The sequence below is a fragment of the Felis catus genome, chromosome C2 (assembly GCF_018350175.1).
Source record: "Felis catus isolate Fca126 chromosome C2, F.catus_Fca126_mat1.0, whole genome shotgun sequence".
Lineage (NCBI taxonomy): Eukaryota > Metazoa > Chordata > Mammalia > Carnivora > Felidae > Felis > Felis catus.
In genome coordinates, this window is record NC_058376.1 from 81082921 (window position 1) to 81105920 (window position 23000).

Sequence of the window (23000 nt, forward strand, 5' to 3'; positions counted from 1 at the left end):
GATCTGACATTTGAGCTGGGTACCAAGAAGTTTACAGTATAGAGAAAAGACTCCAAGAATGAATGAGTGAGTACATAGTGTATTCAAGGATTTCTGGAAATGTGGTTTTGTGTTTGAAAATTGGGGTGAGTGGAAGGTTAAAGTAAGAGATAAAGAATAGACTAAGACAGATCCCTACATACTTGTATACCAAGCTAAGGGAGTTAAGCTTAATCCTGGGAAAATTGAGAGTCACTGAAGTATGTTGAACAGGAACATGATCTGATCACATTTGTGCTTTAGAAAGATAATTCATACAGCAGGAGAGAGACTATACTGAAAAAAAGAAGAGGGCAGAAAGACAGATAAGGGTGACATTTTTCCGTATAGTCCTGGGAATGAGGGATTACTCCATCATAACCAAGGTTAGACAGAGAGAATTTACTTGGCCCAGCTCCCAATATTTCACATGTGGATTATGTCTCTCCAGATTCTTCCAAGAAGATAAAGGATGTCTTGGCTGAGTTTAATGAGGGTGGGAGCCTCAAACAATATGATCCACATGAGGTAAGAATGTTTGCATTTCAAGCTTTTAGCTCTATTTTCCAGCCTTTCCATAATTTGTTCCCCTCTTAGAAGTTTAGCTCATCTTGAAGAACTTGCTTCTCAACATATTTTATCTTAAATCTTAAGTGAGGTATTGGTGCTCCCTGGAATTATATGTTTGCCAAGTTTAATCACCCTCTCATTGTCCTAGAAGACTACCTCATACTTTCTCCTCTCTCTTCAAATCTTTCCACTTTCCTGTCTTCATTGTCAGTTATCAACCATGCTTTCTCCTTCACTGAGAAAATAGAAACAATCAGAAGAGATCTTCCATGAGACCCTCACCTACCTCTGTATCTTTTTTCCTGAAACTACGGATGAATTCTCCATGCTCTTAGTTAAGTTCAGCTCCTCCAGGTGTACACTAATTCCCATCCTTTTCTGGTCTATTGACAGGCATTGCTTTCTCTGTTTATATATCTTGTTCACATCAACTTTCCACTATTAGGTTTTTCTCATCAACATATAAACATACTGTTATTTGTGCAATATAAAAAATATTCTTCCGACTCCAGTTCTCTCTCCAACTGGAGACATTTGTCTATAGTCACTGCCTCCAATTTCTCTTCTTCCCACTTTTTGAGAGCCCTTCAATCAGAGTGTAACCCCCACTTCTCCACTAAAACCACTACTGAAGATAGCGAAGGATCTCCATGTGGCTAAAACTCAATAGTCATTTTACCTAACAGCATTGGACACAGTTGGTCATATCCTCCTCCACTTTCTTCACTTGGATATCAGGACACTGGTTCTCCCTTTACTCCTCTGACTTGACATTTCCACTTAACAATCAAATCGGTATCTCAGAATAACATGAGCTAAACTGAGCCTGTTGATCTTACCCTGTAAAGCTGATTTTGCCAGAAGTCTTCCCCATTTCAGCAAATAACTCCATTCTTCAAGTTCTTCAGTCTAAAACTATGGAGTCATCATTGACTTTTCCTCTCACATCCCACATCCAGTTTATCAGCAAACCCTAACTTCTACCTTCAAAATATATCCAAAATCTAGTCACATCTCACCACTTACCTGAGAGACCACCATATTTTGCCCAGATTATTGTAATAGTCACCTAGCTAGGCTCCCTGCTTCTGCTCTTGACCTTTAAAGTCTATTCTTTGCACACATCCTGAGCAATCTGTTAGCACTTAAGTCAGATCATCTCACTGCTCTGCTCTACAATCCCTCATGGTCCCTCTACCCCCTACTCAGAGTTAAAATCGAGGTCATTACCATCTAACCTCATCTCTTGCTATTCTCCTCCTCATTGGTTTCTAGCCATATTAGCCTCTTTGATGCTGTCAAACAAGCCAAGGTTGCTGTAACCTCAGTACTTTTGCATTTGCCTTTGCCTTTTCCTGGAATGTTTCTCCCTCAGTATCCGCATTATTTCTTCACCTCCTTCAAGCGTTTGCTCAAGTCACCTTCTTAATGAATGTCACCTACTGTATTTAAAATTTAAGCCCTCTTTCCTTTCTTATCTTTCCATTCTATGTTATTGTCTTTCTTAGTATTTCTCGCCATCTGTCATGCTATATAACTTTTTAATTGTTTCTCCCATTAGAGCACTTTTGTTCATTTCAGTATCCCCAGTGCCCAGAAGAATATCTGGCTCATAGCAGGCACTGAAGAAATATTTGTTGAATGAGCAAATGAATGGAAGACATCCCCAACTTTCAAATTCAACTCACCTAATGTTTCTTGAGCATCCAGGCACTGTGTTGGGCACTATAGAAGATACAAAGATGAGCAAGCATGATTAGTGCCCTCCAGAACTTACTTCCTATTGGCAGGCTCAAGTTTAAGAGCCATGACCCTGGAGTTACATGGTCTTAGGTTAGATGTCTACCTTTGCTGCCAACCAGTAATGTGGCCTGAAATAATATTTCACGTTTCTGAACCTTAGTTTCCCTTTCTGTGACCTGAAGATAACAACAACCAAACAAAAATGTTGAAGTTTACAGAAGAGTGGATTGAATGAGATAATTTTTGCGAAATATCTAATACTTTATGGGACACTTAAAAAAGGGTACTTACTATTATTTCCTTTCTGGCTCCTTTCCCCAGAATGTTTTAAACTCAACTTCCTTTTCCCTGCTCCTGGGTCCTTTTATGAAGGCTAATTGCAGAAAAATGACTGATCAACAGGACAAACTCGGGATGATGCTGGCCACTTACTTATTTGTATTGTCATCCTTTCAACAAACCTTGAGTCAACCCCTTCTCTGCTGGGCACTGGCAGTGAATCAACAAAGTACATGTCCTCAAAGTACACCGGAGCAGGGGCTTCGGATAAAATGCACCGATCATTAGGAGAATGAAGCAGGAAGAAGGTTGCCAGCACAGGGGCTAGACTGAGAATGAGCCCTTTCAAAGAACATTCCTGAGGAGAAGATGGTGGAGCCAGCAAAAAACTCCTTGCCCCTCCCACCCGCCTCCCCAGCCCCCAGCTCCAAAACACAGGAACAAAGAAGGGTGGGGGCTGCTAATCAGCCCGTCAGCCACGTGGCTGAAGAGTGGGAGGGGAACAATTTGGTCAGGGCCACAGAGGGTGTGAAGGCCACAGGGAGCTTTCAGAAGCAGAGAGCTGTTTGGCTGCTAGGAGTCTGCTGCCACCCCCGCCTCCATCATGCTGGCCCCCACTCTTTGTATGCCGGGCACTGCTGTGTCCCAGGGAAGTTCTGTCATTCTGATTTTATTCTCCCTCGCAGTACGGCTGGCTTCTAGTAGGTGTAATGTCCCGGCACGGGGTTGGGGAAACAAAAAGAATTTAATTTCTCTTGAGCTTGATGGCCTGCTGCTGCCAAAATGTCTCAAGGAGGAATGAGTTAGTTGTGGGAAGGGGCAGGTGGCTAGGAAAGCAAGGCGAGGCATAAAAGTTTGCAGAGTTGGGGGTTGGGGGCACCTGGCTGGCTCAGTCGGTTAAGCATCGTACTCTTGATTTCGGCTCAGGTCATGATCTCACGGTTTGTGGGATTGAGCCCCAAGTCAGCACAGAGGCTGCTTGGGATTCTTTCCCTCCCTCTTTCTCTGCCCCTCCTCTGCTCTCTCTCTCTCAAATAAACATTTTTTTAAAAAAAGTTTGCAGAGTGGAGCACTGCATCTGGCCATGCCCTTGCCCATCAGCACTGAGTGATTCTCTGGAGAACTGAGTATAGCAGAAGACAGCCAGAAAGTGGACAAGAACAGTGGAACAGAAGGGGCAAGGTGGCTTGGTGGCCCTATGATCTTAGACTCAAGACACATCTAAGCACAAAACCCAGCTCTATCACTTGCTTTATGACTTTGAACAAGTTATCTTTTCAGAATTTTTTTCATCCACAAAATGGCAGTAATAGTCCCACCTCATACTGTTATTTTAAGACTTGAGATCATGTACGTAAACTGCCCAATGCAGAGTAAGCTGTCCATCTAGTTCCCCTCCCTTCTTAACCTGTATAGGAATTAACACTTTAAACGGATTACAGAAACAGCAATTGTCCAGCTATCTCCTACATGAAAGTTGCAGTTTCTGGGGGGAAAAAACCCAGGCCTGTGCCATGACAGTGCCTAGCATGTTATTCCAGAGCTCAGAGAATTGCTAACCTGCCTCATAGTGTTTGTTTATCTGGTTTTGACATAGAACACCACTTTCTACCTATCACACATTCACTAGCAACTACGAGCCTGGCTTATGCTCATAAAGAACTTACTCATAACCCAGATATAACTTTAAGAGTGGCACACAGTCACATTTCTTTGCCTACTGTACTTGAGGTTCCCGGAGAGGGTGGCAGGGAGCCGTATGTTAACACTGGGACCCAGAACAGATATGGTAACAGGAGCTCTAGACTGGGAGTCAGAAGATTGGGCTTCTCGTTTTCCTTTACTGCTAGGTGGCTGGGGCAAGTCCCTGAACTTTCAGAGCCTCAGTGACATGAGGACATCTAGGCTGTTCTGGTATGAATGACCTTTGTTTCTGGGCTTATTCTGTGCCATCCTGTTGCCCAGAATATGATCATGAATGGTTGGACACGTGTTCAGTCATTGTTTTCTAAGTTCTCGTAACAGTTTGTTCTTTGCCTATGGCACTCACCACTATTGATTCTGTACTAGAATTATTTTAATACCTGAGTCTCTTTGAAGGTATGGACCCATGTGTATTTCTTCGGTGTGTTCCCCAAGGTGTTTCTTATATCTAAAAGGCATATATATATATATATATATACATATATATATATATATATATATATTTACTGAATAGAACCCACAATAATTGGTGACAGCCAAGTGTACCAATGAGAAACCCAACATCCACTAAAATACCTCTCAGGCAACACTATTGTAGATGGTGTGGCAGATACTTAGATGAAATAAGATATTTTACTACCTTCCTAGAGCTCCAGATCTAGTTGAGGGACTAAGGATATGTATGTCACAAACAACTATATATTAATAGAGGGCAGCAGATATAAGTGTGATAGGATAGGAACCAAAGTGGAAAAGTACAGAAATTCAGGTATAGGAGATCATACTAGGCTTCCTAGAGGAGGTGACATGTGGGCAGGACCTTAAAGGGTAGCTAGAATTTTAACCTCTTCAAGGGTAGAGAAGGAAGCAGTTTATGTGTTATGCATGGATGCTTGATCAGGCAAGAACATGGAGATCAGTGTGGACAGAATGTGGAGGTACACGTAGGGAATTATAGGAGAACATACCAGAATGGTCTCAGTACTTAAAGTAGCTACATATCTAGGTTGGAGTGGAATTATGGGAGGGCTGTGAATCCCAGAGGACTCAAGGAGTATACAGGATGATCCACTGGAATGTGGGAACACTACAAATTATATTTTCTATTTGCATTGATTTTTATCTCATCTAACTTCTATTTTCTAATTCCTTCTTTTGTGTATGTTTTATAATGTATTAGAGGAACACAATAGTACATGTATATAATTTATAAGTAAAGATAAATGGGAATGCATGTTTAAATGTTATAGAAGGGCACATGATTTTAAAACTGATCTAACCTCTCACGTGGTGATAAGAAGCCATGGAAAGTTTTTGAATAGAGAAGCAATCTGATCAGAACTGTGCTTTGGTAAGATCAGTTTGGCAAGGATGGATAAGATGAGAGGACTGACAGATGGGGTGGAAGCAAGGAAGCCTTCGAGAAGTATTACAGTGGTCCAGGCAGGATGCAGGAAACAGAAGTCTGAAACCAGGAACATTGGGCCTTCAAAGGCCTTCTTGTCAGAGTGGTGGCAGATGGGCAGTGGACACACAGAAAAGACTGAATGTGACCGATGTTACAGAAGAACCGTGAACAGAAGTAAGGGACAAGACCTAATCTCAGATGACTGGGGGTTCAAAGCTGAGCCTGGAATATCGGGAGAATGATGGTATTGTTGACATTAACAAACAGCAGGGTTAGGAAGAGGAGCTGGTTCAGAGAGGAATATAATAAAAGTTTAGAACTTGAGACCTTTTAGTTCATCCCTCACAATTTGCTGTCAAAGAAACTGAGGTTCACAAAGCAGAGGAAATGTGGTAGAGCTGAGACCAGTCACGAAGTCTCCTAAATCCCACTCTGATCTTGTTTGATGACCTTGCAGCTTTGGTTTTTTAATAGCATTATGTTAGACTTTGTTTAGTTAAACTTTCTCTTTTTAAAAATCATTTAGGAGAGTCTGTTTTCCAGAAATATTTTATGTTTATAATTCTCAGTTTGATGCTAACCAAAAAAGATTAACAGGATACTTTGGAGCTCAAAACTACAGTTAACCCTTGAGTAATGTGGGGGTTAGGGTCACTGACCCCCCCCCCCACACACACACACAGTTGAAAATCCATGTATAACTTTTGACTCCCTGAAAGCTTAACTATAAATAGCCTCCTGTTGACTGGAAGCCCTACTTTTAACATAAGCATTGATTAACACACATTTTGTATGTTATTTGTATTGTATATAGTGTATTATATTGCACAATAAAGGAAGCTAAAGAATGGAAGATGTCATTAAGGAAATCATAAGGAAGAGAAAATACACTTACAGTATTGTTCTGTATTTATTGAAAAAATTCTGCATGTAAGTGGGCTTGCACAGTTCAAACCTGTGTTGCTCAAGGGTCAACTGGATGTTGGAAACAGTATTTGTCAATTAAAACAGTATGAAGGAAAAGACAGTGCAAAAAGAGCCTTTTAAAATAAGGACAGTAACATCAGCAAATAGTCAAATCAAAGCAGAGAATGAGGAGAACCAAAATAGCACAACACTACAGAAAACAGAAAGTTTTAACAAGAGGATGGAATGCTACAGAGAAGCCGAAGATGAGCAAGTCTGAAAAGAGACGATTGAACCTATGACCTTCAAGAGAGTGGGTTCAGAGGTGATGGGCTAGAGCCCAGAGCAAATGGGACTAAGGAGGTGACGAGGCTAGTGTGGTCTGGCTGGAGAACGGTGAAGGGGAAGGGAAGGAGGACAGGATAGTAACTCGAGTAACCAACCATTTCTTTGGAGCAGTGCCCTTGAACGTGCTTGCAGGTAGAGAAGCAGATGCTGGGAGATGCCTTCAGATGCAGGGAGGCTGGAATCAAGGGTCATAGTGGGTGGGCTCCACTTGGAAAGTAGGAGGAAAAGATTTTGCTGTCACAGACTGGTAAAAAAGAGGAGGATGTGTGAGGAAGAGACATTCTGAGGTGATGCTGTGGAGACAGAGAGGGACCAAAAAAGTATAAAAGAGAGACCCAGAGACTCAGGGGCAGAAAAGACAGAGAGATAGAGACTGATTGGTAGTTGTCACAAGAAATGTGAGTTCATCATTTGGTTTGAGATCCCTTAACTTACTAAGAGCCTACGTTTTCCTCTGTCCAGCCAAATCAGGCTTCCTCCACTCTGTAAAGATGTGTAGAACAGCCCCACCTGGGACAAGTAGAAACTGCTGTGTGAGCTCCCTCCCATTGGGACCAGGAGAGCATCCCCTGTTTTTAGGGCCAAAACTTTGTATCCCAAACCTAATTGTGTATATTCAAGCTGGCTCGTAGTTCTGGGAAGGCTCTCAGATTTTCTAGAAGAGACAAGGGGTTAAATGCTATCAACATTTTGAAAGGAGAACCAAATAGGCTCCCAGAAAGGGATTTTATTTTCATGGCTGTTGTTATTTACAAAAGCCTGCACAGCAGATCTTAGAGTAGAGCTTCCTCAGTGATTTCCAGGAGCATCTGCCGATTTGATGAAGAATCTGATGCCATCAGGGCACAAGCCAGTGATGATTCACTGCAAACTGTCTTTGTTGAGTGTTTGCTGAGCACAGCAGCCCTTTCTGGCATGGTTGCTTCCAGCCTGGGACCATAAGCCAGGCAGTAGTGGGAGAGATACAGCAGGGAGAGCTTCTAGTTTTTGGCACATTTCTTGATTCTGCCTTCTGTCCTTGGCTTCCTGCTCTTCTCCTAGTGCCTAAAACCTTCGCAAGGACATGTTTAGAGAGCAGTTGAGCCAGACACATACCCTCTCCTGTAAATCTTGAGGTTCATCCAGGGAAGGTCAGTTATGAAACTAATGAAGGATGGAGCCTGTCTTTTCCTGTTTTCTGAGACTCAAATACTCAGGAATCCCATCCCTCACAACACAAACAGAAATGCAAATACCACAGAAGACCCATCTTTCTACCGTGTTTTCAGCTACATCCTTCATCTTAACTAGGATTCCAGGGCACTGACCAAGTCCGGCTGGGGGGCAGAACCCTCCACACCCAGTGCTTGCTCCCCATCACCCCCTTTCTACTTAGTTTTAGCCACGTCTTGTTATAGAAGCCTCCTGTGAGCACCAACATGCAACCATCAGTGTTTTCTCTTTCTTGTATCCTGTTCCCTGCTCCCTGTGCCTGTCGTCCTCCATCACCTACTGACCTTTTCATTCCAGCATTTACCCATCACTGCACTTCTTTCTGCTTTCCTTTCATTTCTTTCACCAGCCAGCGCCCCCCCCCCGCAACCCCCCCCCCCCCCGCCACCGGCCCCAAGTTTCTCTTCTCTCCTTCTTCTCTGTCCCTTTGCTTCTCTGCACTGACTTTTCCCCTCTTTGTTCTTCCTCAGCCAATTAGCTATGATGTCTTCAAGCTGTTCATGAGGGCATACCTGGAGGTGGACCTTCCTCAGCCACTGAGCACGCACCTCTTCCTGGCCTTCAGCCAGAAGCCCAGACAGGAGACCCCTGACCACCCAACGGAGGGGGCCAGCAATGAGGCCAGTGGCCCAGGTACACAGACCAACATTCCCTAAGATGGAAGGGAGATGCTGCAGCTGTAATGCACTTGCCACAGCCACAGGCTGAACTCCTAGGGGGTACCCTGTGCAGAGTAACTTCCTTACGGGGTGGAAATGAGAACCAGGGGACCAGGACTCCTTTCCCCATGGGGTCTCACAGGAAGTGCTGTCTGATGGCTCTCTCAGAGGAATAAAGAAGAGCAGAATTCCTGCACCCAGGCTCAAAACGGAGGGTGGAGGCGGGGAGAGGAGGCATAAAATAATGTGTGGCAGGGGGTAGAGAGTCTTCTGCAAAGGCTGCAAGAAGCCTTTGGATGGAGCATATTCAGCTCACGTACCCAGGCTGGAAGAACCCAGGAGTGTCAGAGACCAGAAGAAGGTAAATTGTGGTCACTGTCTTCTTGGAGTTTGGGCTATAATGAGGGAGACACAGTCAGCCCCAACAAATCAGCATGAACCCAGCTGATACTCAAAGAGACACACAAGTCTAGTGATCCAGGCCCATGGGAAGGTCCCCTGCCTGCCTCTGTAAGAAGCTGGAGAACATAGGCTGGTCCTTTAAATCTTGTTTTTACTCCCCAGATGCCAACATACAGAATGTGGATAATGGTGCCAAAGCAGATGAGGCGTGTGCCCCTGATACAGGTAAGTCTCTGTAATACATGATTTGCAGTGTTGAGGGGGAGTGGGGAATACCTCATCCTTGGGAGGAGGGAGAGATATACCCAGCAGCATGTCTCCATGTCATTGTATGTCCTTTGAGCAGATCTTGTCTGCCTCCATCTTGGGGGCCCCCACCACTCAACTGTGCTGGGATTCTGAGTCTTGATGCGGGTTCATGCTTCACTAGCCCTGAAACAGGAAAACTCATTCAATATTTACTTCTGATGGGTCTGCCTGGCCAGAAGGGGGAGAAGGGGAGCCTTCTCAGGAGAAAGTATATGATGAGGGTTTGAGAGTGTGTGTGTGTGTGTGTGTGTGTGTGTGTGTGTGTGTGTGTGTATAAAGAGGCAGCTGTAGGGCTGAGGTACAGATGACTCTACCAGTGGATGGTAAGGGTGTGCCCAGATGCACTATAAGAAATGGCAAAGAACATCTTTTTAGTAGAATTATTCCAGATGGAAACCTGGGTTTACACATGAGAATGAAGAGAAACTGGTAACCACATGGGTAAATGTAAAGAATATGTGTCTTCTTAGTTAAATCTCCTTAAAAGAAGAAGCAAAAAAAAAAAACTATTGAAGCAAAAAAAAAAAACTATTGAAGCAAAAAAAAAAAAAAACTAAATGACATTGTGTTGTGCAGTTTATAATATAACTTATGTAGAAATCAAATGTATAACTGTGGCACAAAGGCCTGGATGGGAGAATTGGAGGTATTTGTGTGCACCGGCTTAAGGAAGTCAGGAGGAGGAGCAAGGGGAAGCCAGCTAAAATTAGTTTGATTTATTTCCCAGGGACTTGGTACGATGAGAGAATTTCAAAAGTAGTTTGAGAGAATTAGATGTAGTTCTAATCTTTTTTCCAGTCATGGCAAGAAGGGCAACTAGAAGGATTAAGGATTTTTCAGTGTGTAACTGAAGGACTGGTGAGATCAAAAATTTACTGTGGATAAAAAGCAGAACGTGGTTGGGAAAGGAGAGTTGCCGTTGGACCGTAAGTTCAGCAAATTCCAGTCTTCCCAGAACTGCACAAAGCAAGGATGACAAGCGTCGGTGCCTTCCTGAGGCCTTCAGGGGCAGCATCAGGGCAAGACTCTGCAAAGTATGGCTCACCCACCCTCCCTCCCCAGCATCTCACCCAGCCATGCTAGGTTCATGGCCCCTTGGTAAAATGGGTTTAAGTTATAAATAAGTCTTAAATCTTATGTGGAATAGCAGGGGCATGTTATGACATAGCTTATTCTCATGATGGGAAAAGAAGGGTGAAACCTTGGCACTCTAAACTCTGAGCAGCAAAAACAACCATGAAAATCGTTTGGACCCAAACTCTTTACCCAGAGGCTTTCTTAGTCTGAGTATCTGGAACTTCAAGATGAACCTGAGAGAAACTATACTTCATTTTCTGAGGTTCCAAATTGGACGGGATTTGTTTTAGTGGCTGAGGTTTCTGAGGCCCCAAGGAAGGATGTATTAGAGCTACTGTCATTATATGATATTTGAGAAAAGGTGGTAATAATGGAACTTGGCTGTCTTATTTGACCACCATGTTTATTTGCAACATTCGTATCATTCTGGGTCTGAGAGCAACTTCCAGAGATTTACGCCTGGAGAAGTGATTTATGATGTACCACTTTCCTTGTTTATGGACAGTATCAGTTTCCTGTGGTCAAATAATGAAAGGGTAATGATCTGACTGCTGGCCCAAGGAGGTATATAGCATCTTTTCATCTTTTTTAGTGACTTGAGATTTAAAGTAGAAAATCCGTTTCCTATGGGGCTACTTTGCGTGGATGTCTTAATTAGATGCCCCTGTTCATGAGAAACAGGAATGTAGGGACAGACAGATACCACAGAGAGAAGCCTCTGCCAGTAAGGAAGAGCCAAGTTCTGGCATCACCTTAGATCAGGCCATCTGTTGAAAATCCCAGCCTTTTCCTGTTGCCCAGGCAGAAGCCAGAGGAAACTAAATTCTGATTTGATATGGCCTATTTAGGCTTATCAGAGCAATATCCAAGCTTGGATCTCGAACAGCCCACTTCAAGTTATTCATTTCCAGAGCCAGGTGGATTAATGGTTGGGTCTGTAAACACAGCAGAGAGGGACTTTCACTGAGTCCAGATATGGATTCAGAACCTTGAGCAATCTGTCTGTCATTGTCAGGACGTCAGCTAGGAAGGCCTGAATGCACCTTTCCATGAATGGCCAGGACTAAATGGGATAAACAACGTGAACTTTAGTCTCCTGGTTTTAATTTAGTTCCTCAGGCTCCTAAGATGTTTCAGCAACTCAGAATATTGTCCTTCAATTTTTTTCTTAGTTTTTCCCGTTTATAAAAGTAACACATTCATATTGTAAAAAAAAAAAAATTGAAGAATACAAAAAAAAGAAGGAAACAACAAAACCATCCATAACTTACCAGTGCAATTACACACACGCATACACACACATGTATTTTTTTCTATAATTTTTTACAGAATTGGAATCAGACTATATATATAATTTTGGAACGAGCTTTGTTTTTCACTTACCATTATACTCACAAACATTTTTCATGTCCTTCAAGACTTTTGGTAAACACCCATTTTAATACAAGTCCCTCTTTCAACAGATGAAAATCTGATGTTGGATGTGGGGAGTAAGCCCACTTGTGCAAGGTCACACACCCATTAACACAAACCCAGAGCGAGAAACCTAGTCCTCTGCCTCTAGGTTGGTGTTCTTTCCACTATGCCCAACTGGAAGGCAAGAAGTAATACAGAGACTAAGACAAAAGGTGGAATAAGTCAGGTCTGCCTAAGAACACTCAAGCAAAAGGGTTTATGACATGGCACCTAGACAGAACCTATGTAACCCGGAAGGGGGTGTTAGTCTTTGACTACTGATGGCCCTTGAGGGATGTACTTAGATGACTGTGGGTTAGGGGTATTTCATACAAGGTAGCTTGAGGAGGAAAATATTAGTAGGACTATGTGCCTCTCGGTCGTTCTGCTCCCCAGCATTTCCATGACTGGAATGAACAGTACACCTCATAGACTAGAACAGTGGCTCAAGATCCAATCACAGTCCTAGTAACCCAAAGATCTTTGTAAAAGGCTGTAATAATGTTTTAAAACAGCTTTGGTGAGGTATAATTGGCATAAAATTAATTGCACGTGTTTCAAGTGTATAATTAGTAAGTTTTTGCATATGTATACATCTATAAAACCGGTACCACGTCAATATAATGAAGACACCCATCATCCCCAGAAGTTTCTTTATAGTCTCTTTCTCCCACCCTCCCTAGCCACCCACCCCTAGATCCATACAATCTGATCTGCTTGCTGTCACCATAGATCAGACTGCTTTTTCCATATTTTATATACATAGAATCATACAGTGTGTACACTTTTTGGTGTGGCTTCTTTCACTCAGCGTAATAATTTTTAAATGTATCCATGTTGTCATGTGCATCAACAATTAACACATTTTTAATGCTGATTAGTATTTTAGTATATAAGTAGATATTCCACAATTTGTTTATCCATTCATCTATTGATGGACATTTGGGTTGATTCCAGTTTGAGACTATTTCATATACAACATGAATATTCTTGTACGAGTCTTTGTGTGGGCAGCTTTCATTCCTTTTAGGTAAAGATCTAGGAGTGGAATGTTTAGGATTGTTATGTTCTCATGATAATTTGACTTCTGCATTATGAAATGATTCTCTTTATTCCTGGTAATACTCTTTGCTTTGAAATCTACTTTATTCGAATTATGTTCATAATTGACGTAGCAACTCTAGTTAACTAGAGTTAAAATGGTATCTTTCTCCATTCTTTTCATGTATTTGTGTCGTTATACTTAAAATTTTTTTAATGTTTATTTATTTTTGAGAGAGAGACAGAGCATGAGTGGGGAAGGGTCAGAGAGAGAAAGGGAGACACAGAATCCAAAGCAGGCTCCAGGCTCTGAGCTGTCAGCACAGAGCCTGACACCAGGCTTAAACTCAGAAGCCATAAGATCATGACCTAAGCTGAAGTCGGATGCTTTACCCACTGAGCCACCCAGGCGCCCCTGGCTTTATATTGAAACTGCCTTTCTTATTGGAAGCATGTAGTTAGGTCTTGTTGTTGTTCTTCTTGTTGTTGTTTATCTAATCTGACAATCTCTGCCTTTTAGTTAGAGTTTTAGAATGTTTACATTTACTGTGATAATTGATATGGTTAGGTTTAAAGGGACCATCTTGCTATCTGTTTTCTTTTTTTCCTGTCCTTTCTTCCCCTTTTGTTCTTTTTCTGTTTTCTTTTAATTAATTGAATTATTTATGATTTCATTTTGCCTCCTTTTTGATCTTATTAGCTATAACTTTGTTATATTATTTTAGTGACTGTTTTAACTATCATAGTCTACATTCAAATAATATTATTCCACTTTGCATATACTATAAGAAATGTACTGCAATATATCTCCATTTCTTATCTAGGCCTTTGTGCTATTGTTGTCATACATTTTACTTCTACATATGTTAAATTATAAACTGCACAACACATTGTTATTATTTTTGCTTTAATAGTTAATTATCTTTAAGGAGATTTAACTAATAAGAAAAATATTTTTTTTATATTTTCCCATGCGGTTACCAGTTTCAGTGCTCTTTATTCTTGTGTGTAAATCTAAGTTTCTGTATGATATAATTCTACAAAAAAAGATGTTCTTTACCACTTCTTGTAGTGCAGCTCTATACAGTTTTGTACATCTGAAAAAATTTTATTTTGCCTTTTTTTTTCTAAAGATATTTCACTGAGTAAGGAATTTTAGGTTGACAATTTTTTTTCCTTTAGTATTTTAAAGATGTTTTTCCACTGACTTTCAGCTTACTTTCTTTCCAATGAGAAAATTACTGTCATTCTTATCTTTGTTTCTCTCTACATAATGTGCCTTTTTTCCTCTGGCTTCCTTTATGATTTTTTTTTTTTATCATTGATCTTAATCAGTTTGATTATGATGTTTTTGGTGTGGCTTTGGGGGTTTTTGTTGTTGTTGTTTTTAAAGTAGGCTTTATGCTCAGTGCAGAGCTCAACACAGGGCTTGAACTCACGACCATGAGATCAAGACCTAAGCTAAGTTCAAGAGTCGGACATTTAACCAACTGGGCCACCTAGGCACCCCACCTTCATGTAGTTTTATTTATATTTATTGTGTTTGGGGTTCATTGAGAATCTTGGATCTGAGGTTCTATTGCTTTTATCAAATATCGACACATTTGGAAAAATTTCAGCTATTATTTCTTCAATTTTTTCCTACTTCTTTCTTTCCTCTTTAGGTATTCCAACTACATGTTTATTTGACTACTTGAAGTTGTCCCACAGCTCACAGTATGATGCTCTTTTTCTTTCTTTTTTTAGTCTTTTTGGATGGTTTCTTTTGCTGTGCTTCAAATTGACTAATCTTTTCTTCTGCAATGCCTAATCCACTCTAAGTCCTATTCAGTGCATTTTTTTTTCATTTCACGCATCATATCTAGACACTTGATATAGACAGGAATTTTTAAATATCTTTTATATTCCTACTTAAAGTGTACTATCTTTCCTCTAGCCTCTTGGACATATGGAATACAGTTGTAATAATTATTTTAAAGCTTTTGTCTTATATCATCTGTGTCATTTCTGGGTCATTTCAATTGCTTTTTCTCATTATTATTGTTTATATTTCCTTTCTTCTTTGCATACCTGTCAGTTTTTTATTAAATGCCAGCCATTGAAAATGTTACATCATTGGGTATTGGATATTTTGATATTCCTATAAAAATTCTTGAGCTTTGTTTTGGGGCACAGTTAGGCTACTTGGAAATAGTTTGACCTTTTTCAGGTCAAGCTTTTAAAAGTTTGTTAGCCAGGACCAGAAAGGCATTTGCTAATTTTACCCAACAATCAAAACAAAACTCTTCTGAGTACTGTACTCAATGATTCATGAGCTATGGGGGTTTCTACCTTAGTTGGTGAGAATAGACACTATTCCTGGCTCTCTGTGCATTCCAGGGACTGTTCCCTCTAATACTGATTCTTTCCCCAGCCTCCAGTAGTCTCCTCGCACATCTGTATTCATTGTTACTCAGCTGAATAATGGAACGGGACTCTCCACTGATTATTCACAGAGTACCCTTTGTAGACCTCTGGAGTTCTCTCTGTGCAGCTTCCTCCTCTTTGCTGCTCTGCTCTGTGAACTCTAGCCATCTTGGGCTCCCCAGGCTTCAAGCTCTATCTCTTCAGCTCAGAGAGACTTCCAGAATCTTCCTGGGTTCCACTTACCAGTGCTACAGCCTAGAAACTCTTTCTGAACAGTATGATGTGGCAATTATGGGGATCATCTCATTTGTATTCTGTCTCTTGGGATCACCATTTGGTGCTACCACATTCAGTGTCCATTTTTTCATATCTTTTGTCCAGTTTTTTGTTTCAGTAGAAGGATAAATCTGGTCGTGTTACTCCAATTTAGTCAAAACAGAAGTCATTATAATAGTGTTTTCATGGATGGATAATCTGAGGATGTAACAGTAACTTGAGGTATAATGGGCTACCTAGTGCAAAGGATTTCTCACAGTTGTCTTATAGATTATGTTTTTTCATAACTTTTCCTCCAGTGCTGATTTTAATACTTGTGTTGCATATGTAATTTTATTGCAGTTTCCCCCATCTTACTATCCTTATTTTTATTTCACCCTATTGTATTTTTATCCCAACTTGCTCACCCCTGAGGCTCTCTGCTCCAATTTAACATATCTTCTCTCAACCTCTGAGGGTCTTTCTTGTCCAGTAGGAAATTATTTCCGAAGATCTGGTTTTCTGAGACTTCAGGATGGAGCTTCCTGTCCTTGTTTTATAGCTCTGTTTCATAAGGTAGGCTTTCATGTTGCACAGCTCTACTGGACAGATAGGATAGGAACTGTTTGCCTTTGCTTGGCACTTTGGCTTTCTGAATAAAAAGTATACCGGTTGCACTGCCTTCCATTACTGGAAGCAGCCATTACATCAGGGCTGTCTCTCCCTCTGTCTATATCTTCAGACCTCCACCACTTAGTGGCACAACACCTAAGTGGATTTTTCACTACCAGTCTTCCTCTTACTTTTACCTGTGTTTTCCGCAAATTTACCCTTGTTCTGGAAATTATTAAGAGATCATTTCTTATGGGCATGGATCTAGAGAGGCTGGGGGGAAGAGAGATATCCCTTAAAGTGCCTCAAGAAAAGTATAATTCAGGGGCGCCTGGGTGGCGCAGTCGGTTGGGCGTCCGACTTCAGCCAGGTCACGATCTCGCGGTCCGTGAGTTCGAGCCCCGCGTCCAGCTCTGGGCTGATGGCTCAGAGCCTGGAGCCTGTTTCCGATTCTGTGTCTCTCTCTCTCTCTGCCCCTCCCCCGTTCATGCTCTGTCTCTCTCTGTCCCAAAAAATAAATAAACTTTGAAAAAAAAATTAAAAAAAAAAAGTATAATTCACACAGTAAAATATAGGTGCCCAGTTTTCTCATTAGCAATAACCTCATATTTCTGGATTAGAAGACAAGAAAGACAGAGTTTTCCAACCTAAAAGAAGGAAAACTCCAGAGGGATAACTTACTATATTCCTGTGGTATGATAAACCACTTTCTGCATTTTCTTAATCCAATAGATTAGGCTTGCGGCTAGTCAGAATTCTTCCGAGTGCCTGGAAATTTGTCGATTGTTGATCCCAGTTTTCTCTTTTGAATGTTCATCTTTTTCTTTATCTTTGAATGTATTTGAGAAGAAAATTGTAAAAAGGTGTACTGGTACATGACCAATTGTCTGGATTTTGGAATCCCAGCCAAAAGTAACTCTAGAAATTGAGTAAGTGTTCCCAAAAAATTAGGCAAAATGACATTTACCTGTTGGGTATTGATATTACTAAAAATCATTCTCATCTTTTCTGAAAATTCACAGGGTATAGGTGAATTTCTTACAATGACAGAGATTCTTAGAAGTGTCAGAATGGGCTCCATTCAGAGAGTATGAATGCTACAAACTAGATTTCTAGGACCACTGATTTGATCATATTTAAGTAACCAACACTCCCTACCAAGAAAATGATGGAGCAACAAACAAGGTTTAATATTTACTAAACGTTAAGTGCCGTTGGATGGTTTCCTTTTGCCTATTGCAGAATCAAAGATCACCGAGAAGCAGGTGCCAACAAAAGACCAAGTGGCTGCAACCCTCCTGGGAAATCCTGTTGTTCCATCTCCAGGCTCAGAATCCCCTATAGTGTACCTGAAGGATGTCGTGTGTTACCTGTCCCTGCTAGAGACAGGGAGACCTCAGGATAAGCTGGAATGTAAGTGTCCACCCTGTCAAGGGGCTTCAAGTTTTTCCTAGAGGAAGATGTAGTGTCTTGTTCTTCCTTCTAAACATGTCAGATGGGGAGATTGATCTGGGATCATGGGTACTGGTGATGCCTGCTTGGGGAAGGTGTTTCTGTCCTGTCACCAACAGTGATCTGAACATTTCCTGGAATCCACGTTGGGAGCAGAACCAGTTGTATGGAGAGTGGGAAGCGCATCTGAGACCTTGGTATTGAGAATGAAAATTTGGAAAGGGGAGAAGTCTCTACAAGGGGTCAAGACTCCCCTTCTTTGCTGAAGGAACTTCCTGAAAGCCTCCAACCAAAAAGCTGCCACCTTCTCTTATTTTTCAAGGGAGGATATTCAGTATTTGTCTTCCTTCTCCTGTTCTGTGCCCAAACAACTCTTTATGAGGGAATCTTTTTTTTTTCTTGAGAATTAATCAGTCTCTATCTCATTAAAACTTATTTTCATTTCTTCACCCACCCCTACGCCACATTTTTTGGCCTCTAGAGAGAAACAGCTAGTTAGGTAAGGGAGTTGATCTTGGTTTCACAATGCTCCTTAAAGTTGGTTTCAGGGAGGGAATAATATCTGGTGGCAGAAAGGAAAGCCCACAGCAGCGGAAACAGCCTGCGGGCTCCTAGTAAGATTCACTGCAGGGTTGGGCTCACTGGCCTCCATCAGCCTACAGGCAGACTTTTAAAAACCGAAGACAATAGGACCTCGTTAAAAAAGATGTATTGTTTTGGCTCTTTTGGGGACTTTAGTAGACATTAAAGGGAAAAACATAACAGATCATAGCAAAAGTCAAAATTCCAGTTAATAATAGGATGAGTCAACAAAACTCAAACGTTAACAAGGAAGTATCTGGCAAAGGTTAACCCTCGCTCAAACCAAAGTGAAACAGTTCACTAACCACCCAGTTTTGAGGTGTTAACAATTGCAAGCCTTAAGTGCCAATTTGGTAGCAAATATAGCAGAGTTATGTCTCTTTTGGCTAGTGTTTAAAGTGAAATGTCCAATTATTTCTGAGATTCAGCTGGACTTTGAGTTTGAGGCCTTATATTTGTTCATAACTACCAGACAGGATGTGAAAGATGTTTTCATATTAGTGGCTCTCAGACTGGGTCTTTGTAATGGCAATAGAAAGAGACTGCATTTTATTTTATTTTTTTATTTTATTTTATTTTATTTTATTTTATATTTATTTATTTTTGAGTGCGATAGAGACAGAGCATGAGTGTAGGAGGGGCAGAGAGAGAGGGAGACACAGGATCCAAAGCAGGCTCCAGGCTCTGAGCTGTCAGCACAGAGCCCATTGCAAAGCTGGAACTCGGAAACAGTGAGATCATGACCTGAGCCGAAGTCAGACGCTTAACCAACTGAGCCACCCAGGCACCCCAAGAAACTGCATTTTAAAAAACTTTTTATTATAGAAAATTTCCAACGTAGATAAAAGTATAAAGTACAACGAACTTCCATATACCCATCAGCCACCTTCAGTAATTACTGACTTATAATCAATCATGCTTTATTTATACCTCCCATGCATTCCCTCTGCCCCAGGATATGTTGAAGCAAATTTCAGACATCATGTAATTTCACCTATAAATATTTCAGTATTCAAAAAATACGACTTTTTCTTAAATATAACCACAGCACCATTATCACATTGAAAGACGATGACTCCTTACTATTGTCTGTTCAGAGAGAAAAGAGGCGGAGCCAGTATAAGAGCAAAAGCACTTATTTAGGGCCTCAGAATAGCAGTTCAGGGAACATAGATTTGGGCAGCAAGCCAAATAGTGCCCTTCCGAGGGAACAGAAGTTGAGGGTTTTTAAAGACAAAAGGGAATGCTTGTATATGTTGTTTACAGAGAATTTTTTTATTGGTGTTGATGGCAGAAGACGAATCTTGACTGAATATAATTGGTTACTAAGGCTGTCGCTAAGCAGACACTTACTGTAGCAAGTTACAGGTATTAGAATTGAGTCCTTGGAATATTTGAAGTTTGGCCCAAGTCAGAGTTCACAGTTCCACCCAGTTAGGATGTGGGTAAGGCCCATCTACTTGATAACCTCCCAACTCCATTTTAAAACCCCTTGACATAAGTGACTTGATTTCATTTCACCGTTTATATATCAAATATTGCCAGTGTTCACATTTTCCCAGTTATCTTATATATTTTTAGTTGTTTGACTCAGGATCCAAACTTGGTCTATACATTGCCATTGCTTCTTATGTTTCTTCTATTTTAATCTTCTGCTTATTTTTTCCTTGTAATTTTTTGTTGCAGATCATTTGGCCTGTTGAGTTTTTAATCTTACTTGTGTTTTTTAATGAAACCAAATGAATTCAAATCTTCCCCTGATTTTAATGACTGAAAACAACTTACGCTTTGCTTTTTAATAACCAAACATGTATCTTTTTGAAAATTATAGCCTGAACTCATACCTTTTATCAATACATTAACAATTCTCATTGTTGAACACCTTATATCTGTTAATCACTTTATTTTTTTTTAATTTTTTTAACATTTATTTATTTTTGAGACACAGAGAGAGAGAGAGAGAGACAGCATGAGTGGGAGAGGGGCAGAGAGGGAGACACAGAATTGGAAGCAGGCTCCAGGCTCTGAGCTGTCAGCACTGAGCCTGAGACACGGGGCTCAAACCCACCAACCATGATATCGTGACCTGAGTTGAAGTCAGACACTTAACTGACTGAGCCACTCAGGCACCCCTCTGCTAATCACTTAAAATACATGATCTTATTTTAACCTCACAATAACCCTAGAAGGTCAGTGTGATTGTTTTCATTTGACATGTCAGAAAGCGCAGAAAGTGTAAATGACTTGCCCAAGGCCATGCTGCTGAAAAATTGAGTGCTTACACTTTCTAGTTCTACTATCAGTGCCTATTAGGACCAAGAGAGCTCTGTGTTAAGAGTTGCCCCTGCCCAGGGTCTGGGAGCAACAGTCGCGGGAAGGTCTGTCCTTCTTTATCTGCTTGGTGAGTCAGCCTCATATGCCGAGTTCCTCTGACCAGGACATTCTGAAGTTTCGCGGAGAATCCCAAGGCCACGATCCTACTTTTAAAGAACCTAAGCTCCTACCAGGATCACACAGCTGAACAAGCACAAGGTGCAGGGATATTGAAACATACAGAAAGATGTAGCAACACACGGGCAACTTAGCAGGAGTGTTGTCACCTTTGGGTACGTGCTGAGAGGTCCAGAGTGGGTATGTGGGGGAAGGGGCAGTTAGGGGAGGCTCCACAGAGAAAGCAGGCCTGATGAAGTTAGAACTGGAGGAAAATGAAGACGTGTTCAGCTGTGCTCCCCACTCTGCTTACTTCTGAGATCACAGACAGGATCCCCACCTTTTAGATGACCAAAATGCAAGTTCCCAGGTCCCAGAAATGAAAATTTAGTACTTTGCCCAAATTTCTCTCTCAGATTTTCCTTATCCTGCATCACCTCCCTACAGCTAGAACATGATAGAGGATGTTTCTGAATAACATGTTGATGTTTCAGAAAAATAAATACAGTAGCTTCTGGAGTGGTGGTAATGAGGATTAAATGAGTAGTAATGATAAATTGCATAGGAGAGTACATCGTACTTATTAAATGCTATATATAAATGTTCATTATTGAAAGAAAAATGAATACTGTCTGTTGAGTGCTTTCTACATTCCAAGCACTGTGAGGCTTAGGAATAGGGCACAGGAATAGAAGTCTGTATTATATAAGCTCAATCTTTCTAAAATCTTTAATGAGGTCAAAACCATTTAGATGTCATAATATCGATTTTTGGAGTAATCATAGCTGGCCTGAAATCATGAGGTTAATGAAATAATGTTGAACTTCTCTGCTTGCTATGGGGATGTTAAGAGAAAGAACACATCAATTTAAACTTCTCTGGGTATCTTTTTAAGGAGAGCTAGGTTGTCAAAAATCTTCTCCTAAAGCCTTTCTAAGTATTGAAAAGGCCAGCAAAAATATTTACTTTATGTATGTAGTCCTACTTGGCATGTTTCTTTTATGAACATTTTAAAGGTTTTAAGATATTTATTGTTTTATACATATCCTTACACTTTATGCTTATATCTTATTTAGAAAAACTAAAAATTATTATGGAGACAAAAAATTGGCCTATCATTTACATGTTAATCCTCATTAAAAAAAAACAAAAAAACACACCTAGGAGAAAGAAAACATCACAGTCTCCATCTTACAGATAAAGAAACATGGCCAAAGTTAAATGACTTGTTTGATGCCCGGGATGGTAGGACAAGGCCAAGATGTGAGTCTGCCTAAACCCACACCCTTTCCGTGTGCAACAGAAGCAGTATCCCATTTATAATTTGGGTGCCTCTACCCACTATCAGCTGGGCATTTGCTTTGAGTCATGTTCCAGTGATACTTCGAGATACACATGCTCGACCAGGAATCATACCGTGACCTGGATCTCATCAGCCACAGTTATTGGTTAGACAGGTCCGGAAGCCAGATGGCTTGGTTCTCCACCCTCTTCCCACCCTGTCTGTAAGAAGTCAAACTCTGCGCCTGGGAGGGTGGGTAACCTGGCTGCAATAGCCTTCGCCCCAGTGACAGAACTCATCTAAAGACTGACAGCATCAGAGTCTCAGCTCGTCCCTGGTGCCCAGAGGACACCTCAAGCCTCACCTCTGTGTCTCTTGCAGTCATGTTTCGTCTCTATGATTCAGATGAGAACGGTCTCCTGGACCAGGCGGTAAGTTCTCCCTCCAAATGTCCCTCCTGAAACCAAGAAAATCTCGGGGAGAGGGGAGCGAGTAGAGGAAGAGTAAAAATTCCCAGTTCCATATTTATGGAAATAGCAGTGTGTCAATATGGGCTACAGAAGTCATGGTAGAACTCCTCCCCCCCACACACTACCACTTTGAATAGCACCAGCCTGAGGGGGAGTGAACTCTACCTAGCCTTTTCATCTTAGAAGCCCAGGATCACAAAATCTCAAAATGGGGAGATGCTTTAGTGTCTTATCTAGTTTAACTTCCTAGTCTTCCTCTTGTGCTCGGGGTATTAGCTCAACGAGTCTGGTTCTTCCTGCTCGGAGCACATGGTCCCATCCCATTGAACTTGGGAAAGCCTGAGCCCCGCCCCCACTCTCCCTCGGGAATAGGCAGGGAT

At 41.2% G+C, this 23000-nt stretch overlaps 1 protein-coding gene across 13 annotated transcripts in view; it reads left to right on the forward strand.

Moving 5' to 3' along the window:
• Window positions 1-23000, forward strand: part of DGKG (diacylglycerol kinase gamma) — a 217099-nt gene that overhangs the window by 57081 nt on the left and 137018 nt on the right. For 12 of the 13 annotated variants that reach the window (XM_023260324.2, XR_002745328.2, XR_006585184.1 and 9 more), the window contains 5 exons: window positions 470-546; window positions 8659-8821; window positions 9412-9474; window positions 17647-17817; window positions 22532-22581. In XM_023260324.2, the coding sequence (XP_023116092.1) occupies window positions 470-546; window positions 8659-8821; window positions 9412-9474; window positions 17647-17817; window positions 22532-22581 (524 nt within the window). The remainder of the gene's footprint in view (window positions 1-469; window positions 547-8658; window positions 8822-9411; window positions 9475-17646; window positions 17818-22531; window positions 22582-23000) is intronic. The other variant, XR_002745329.2, reaches the window with a different exon arrangement.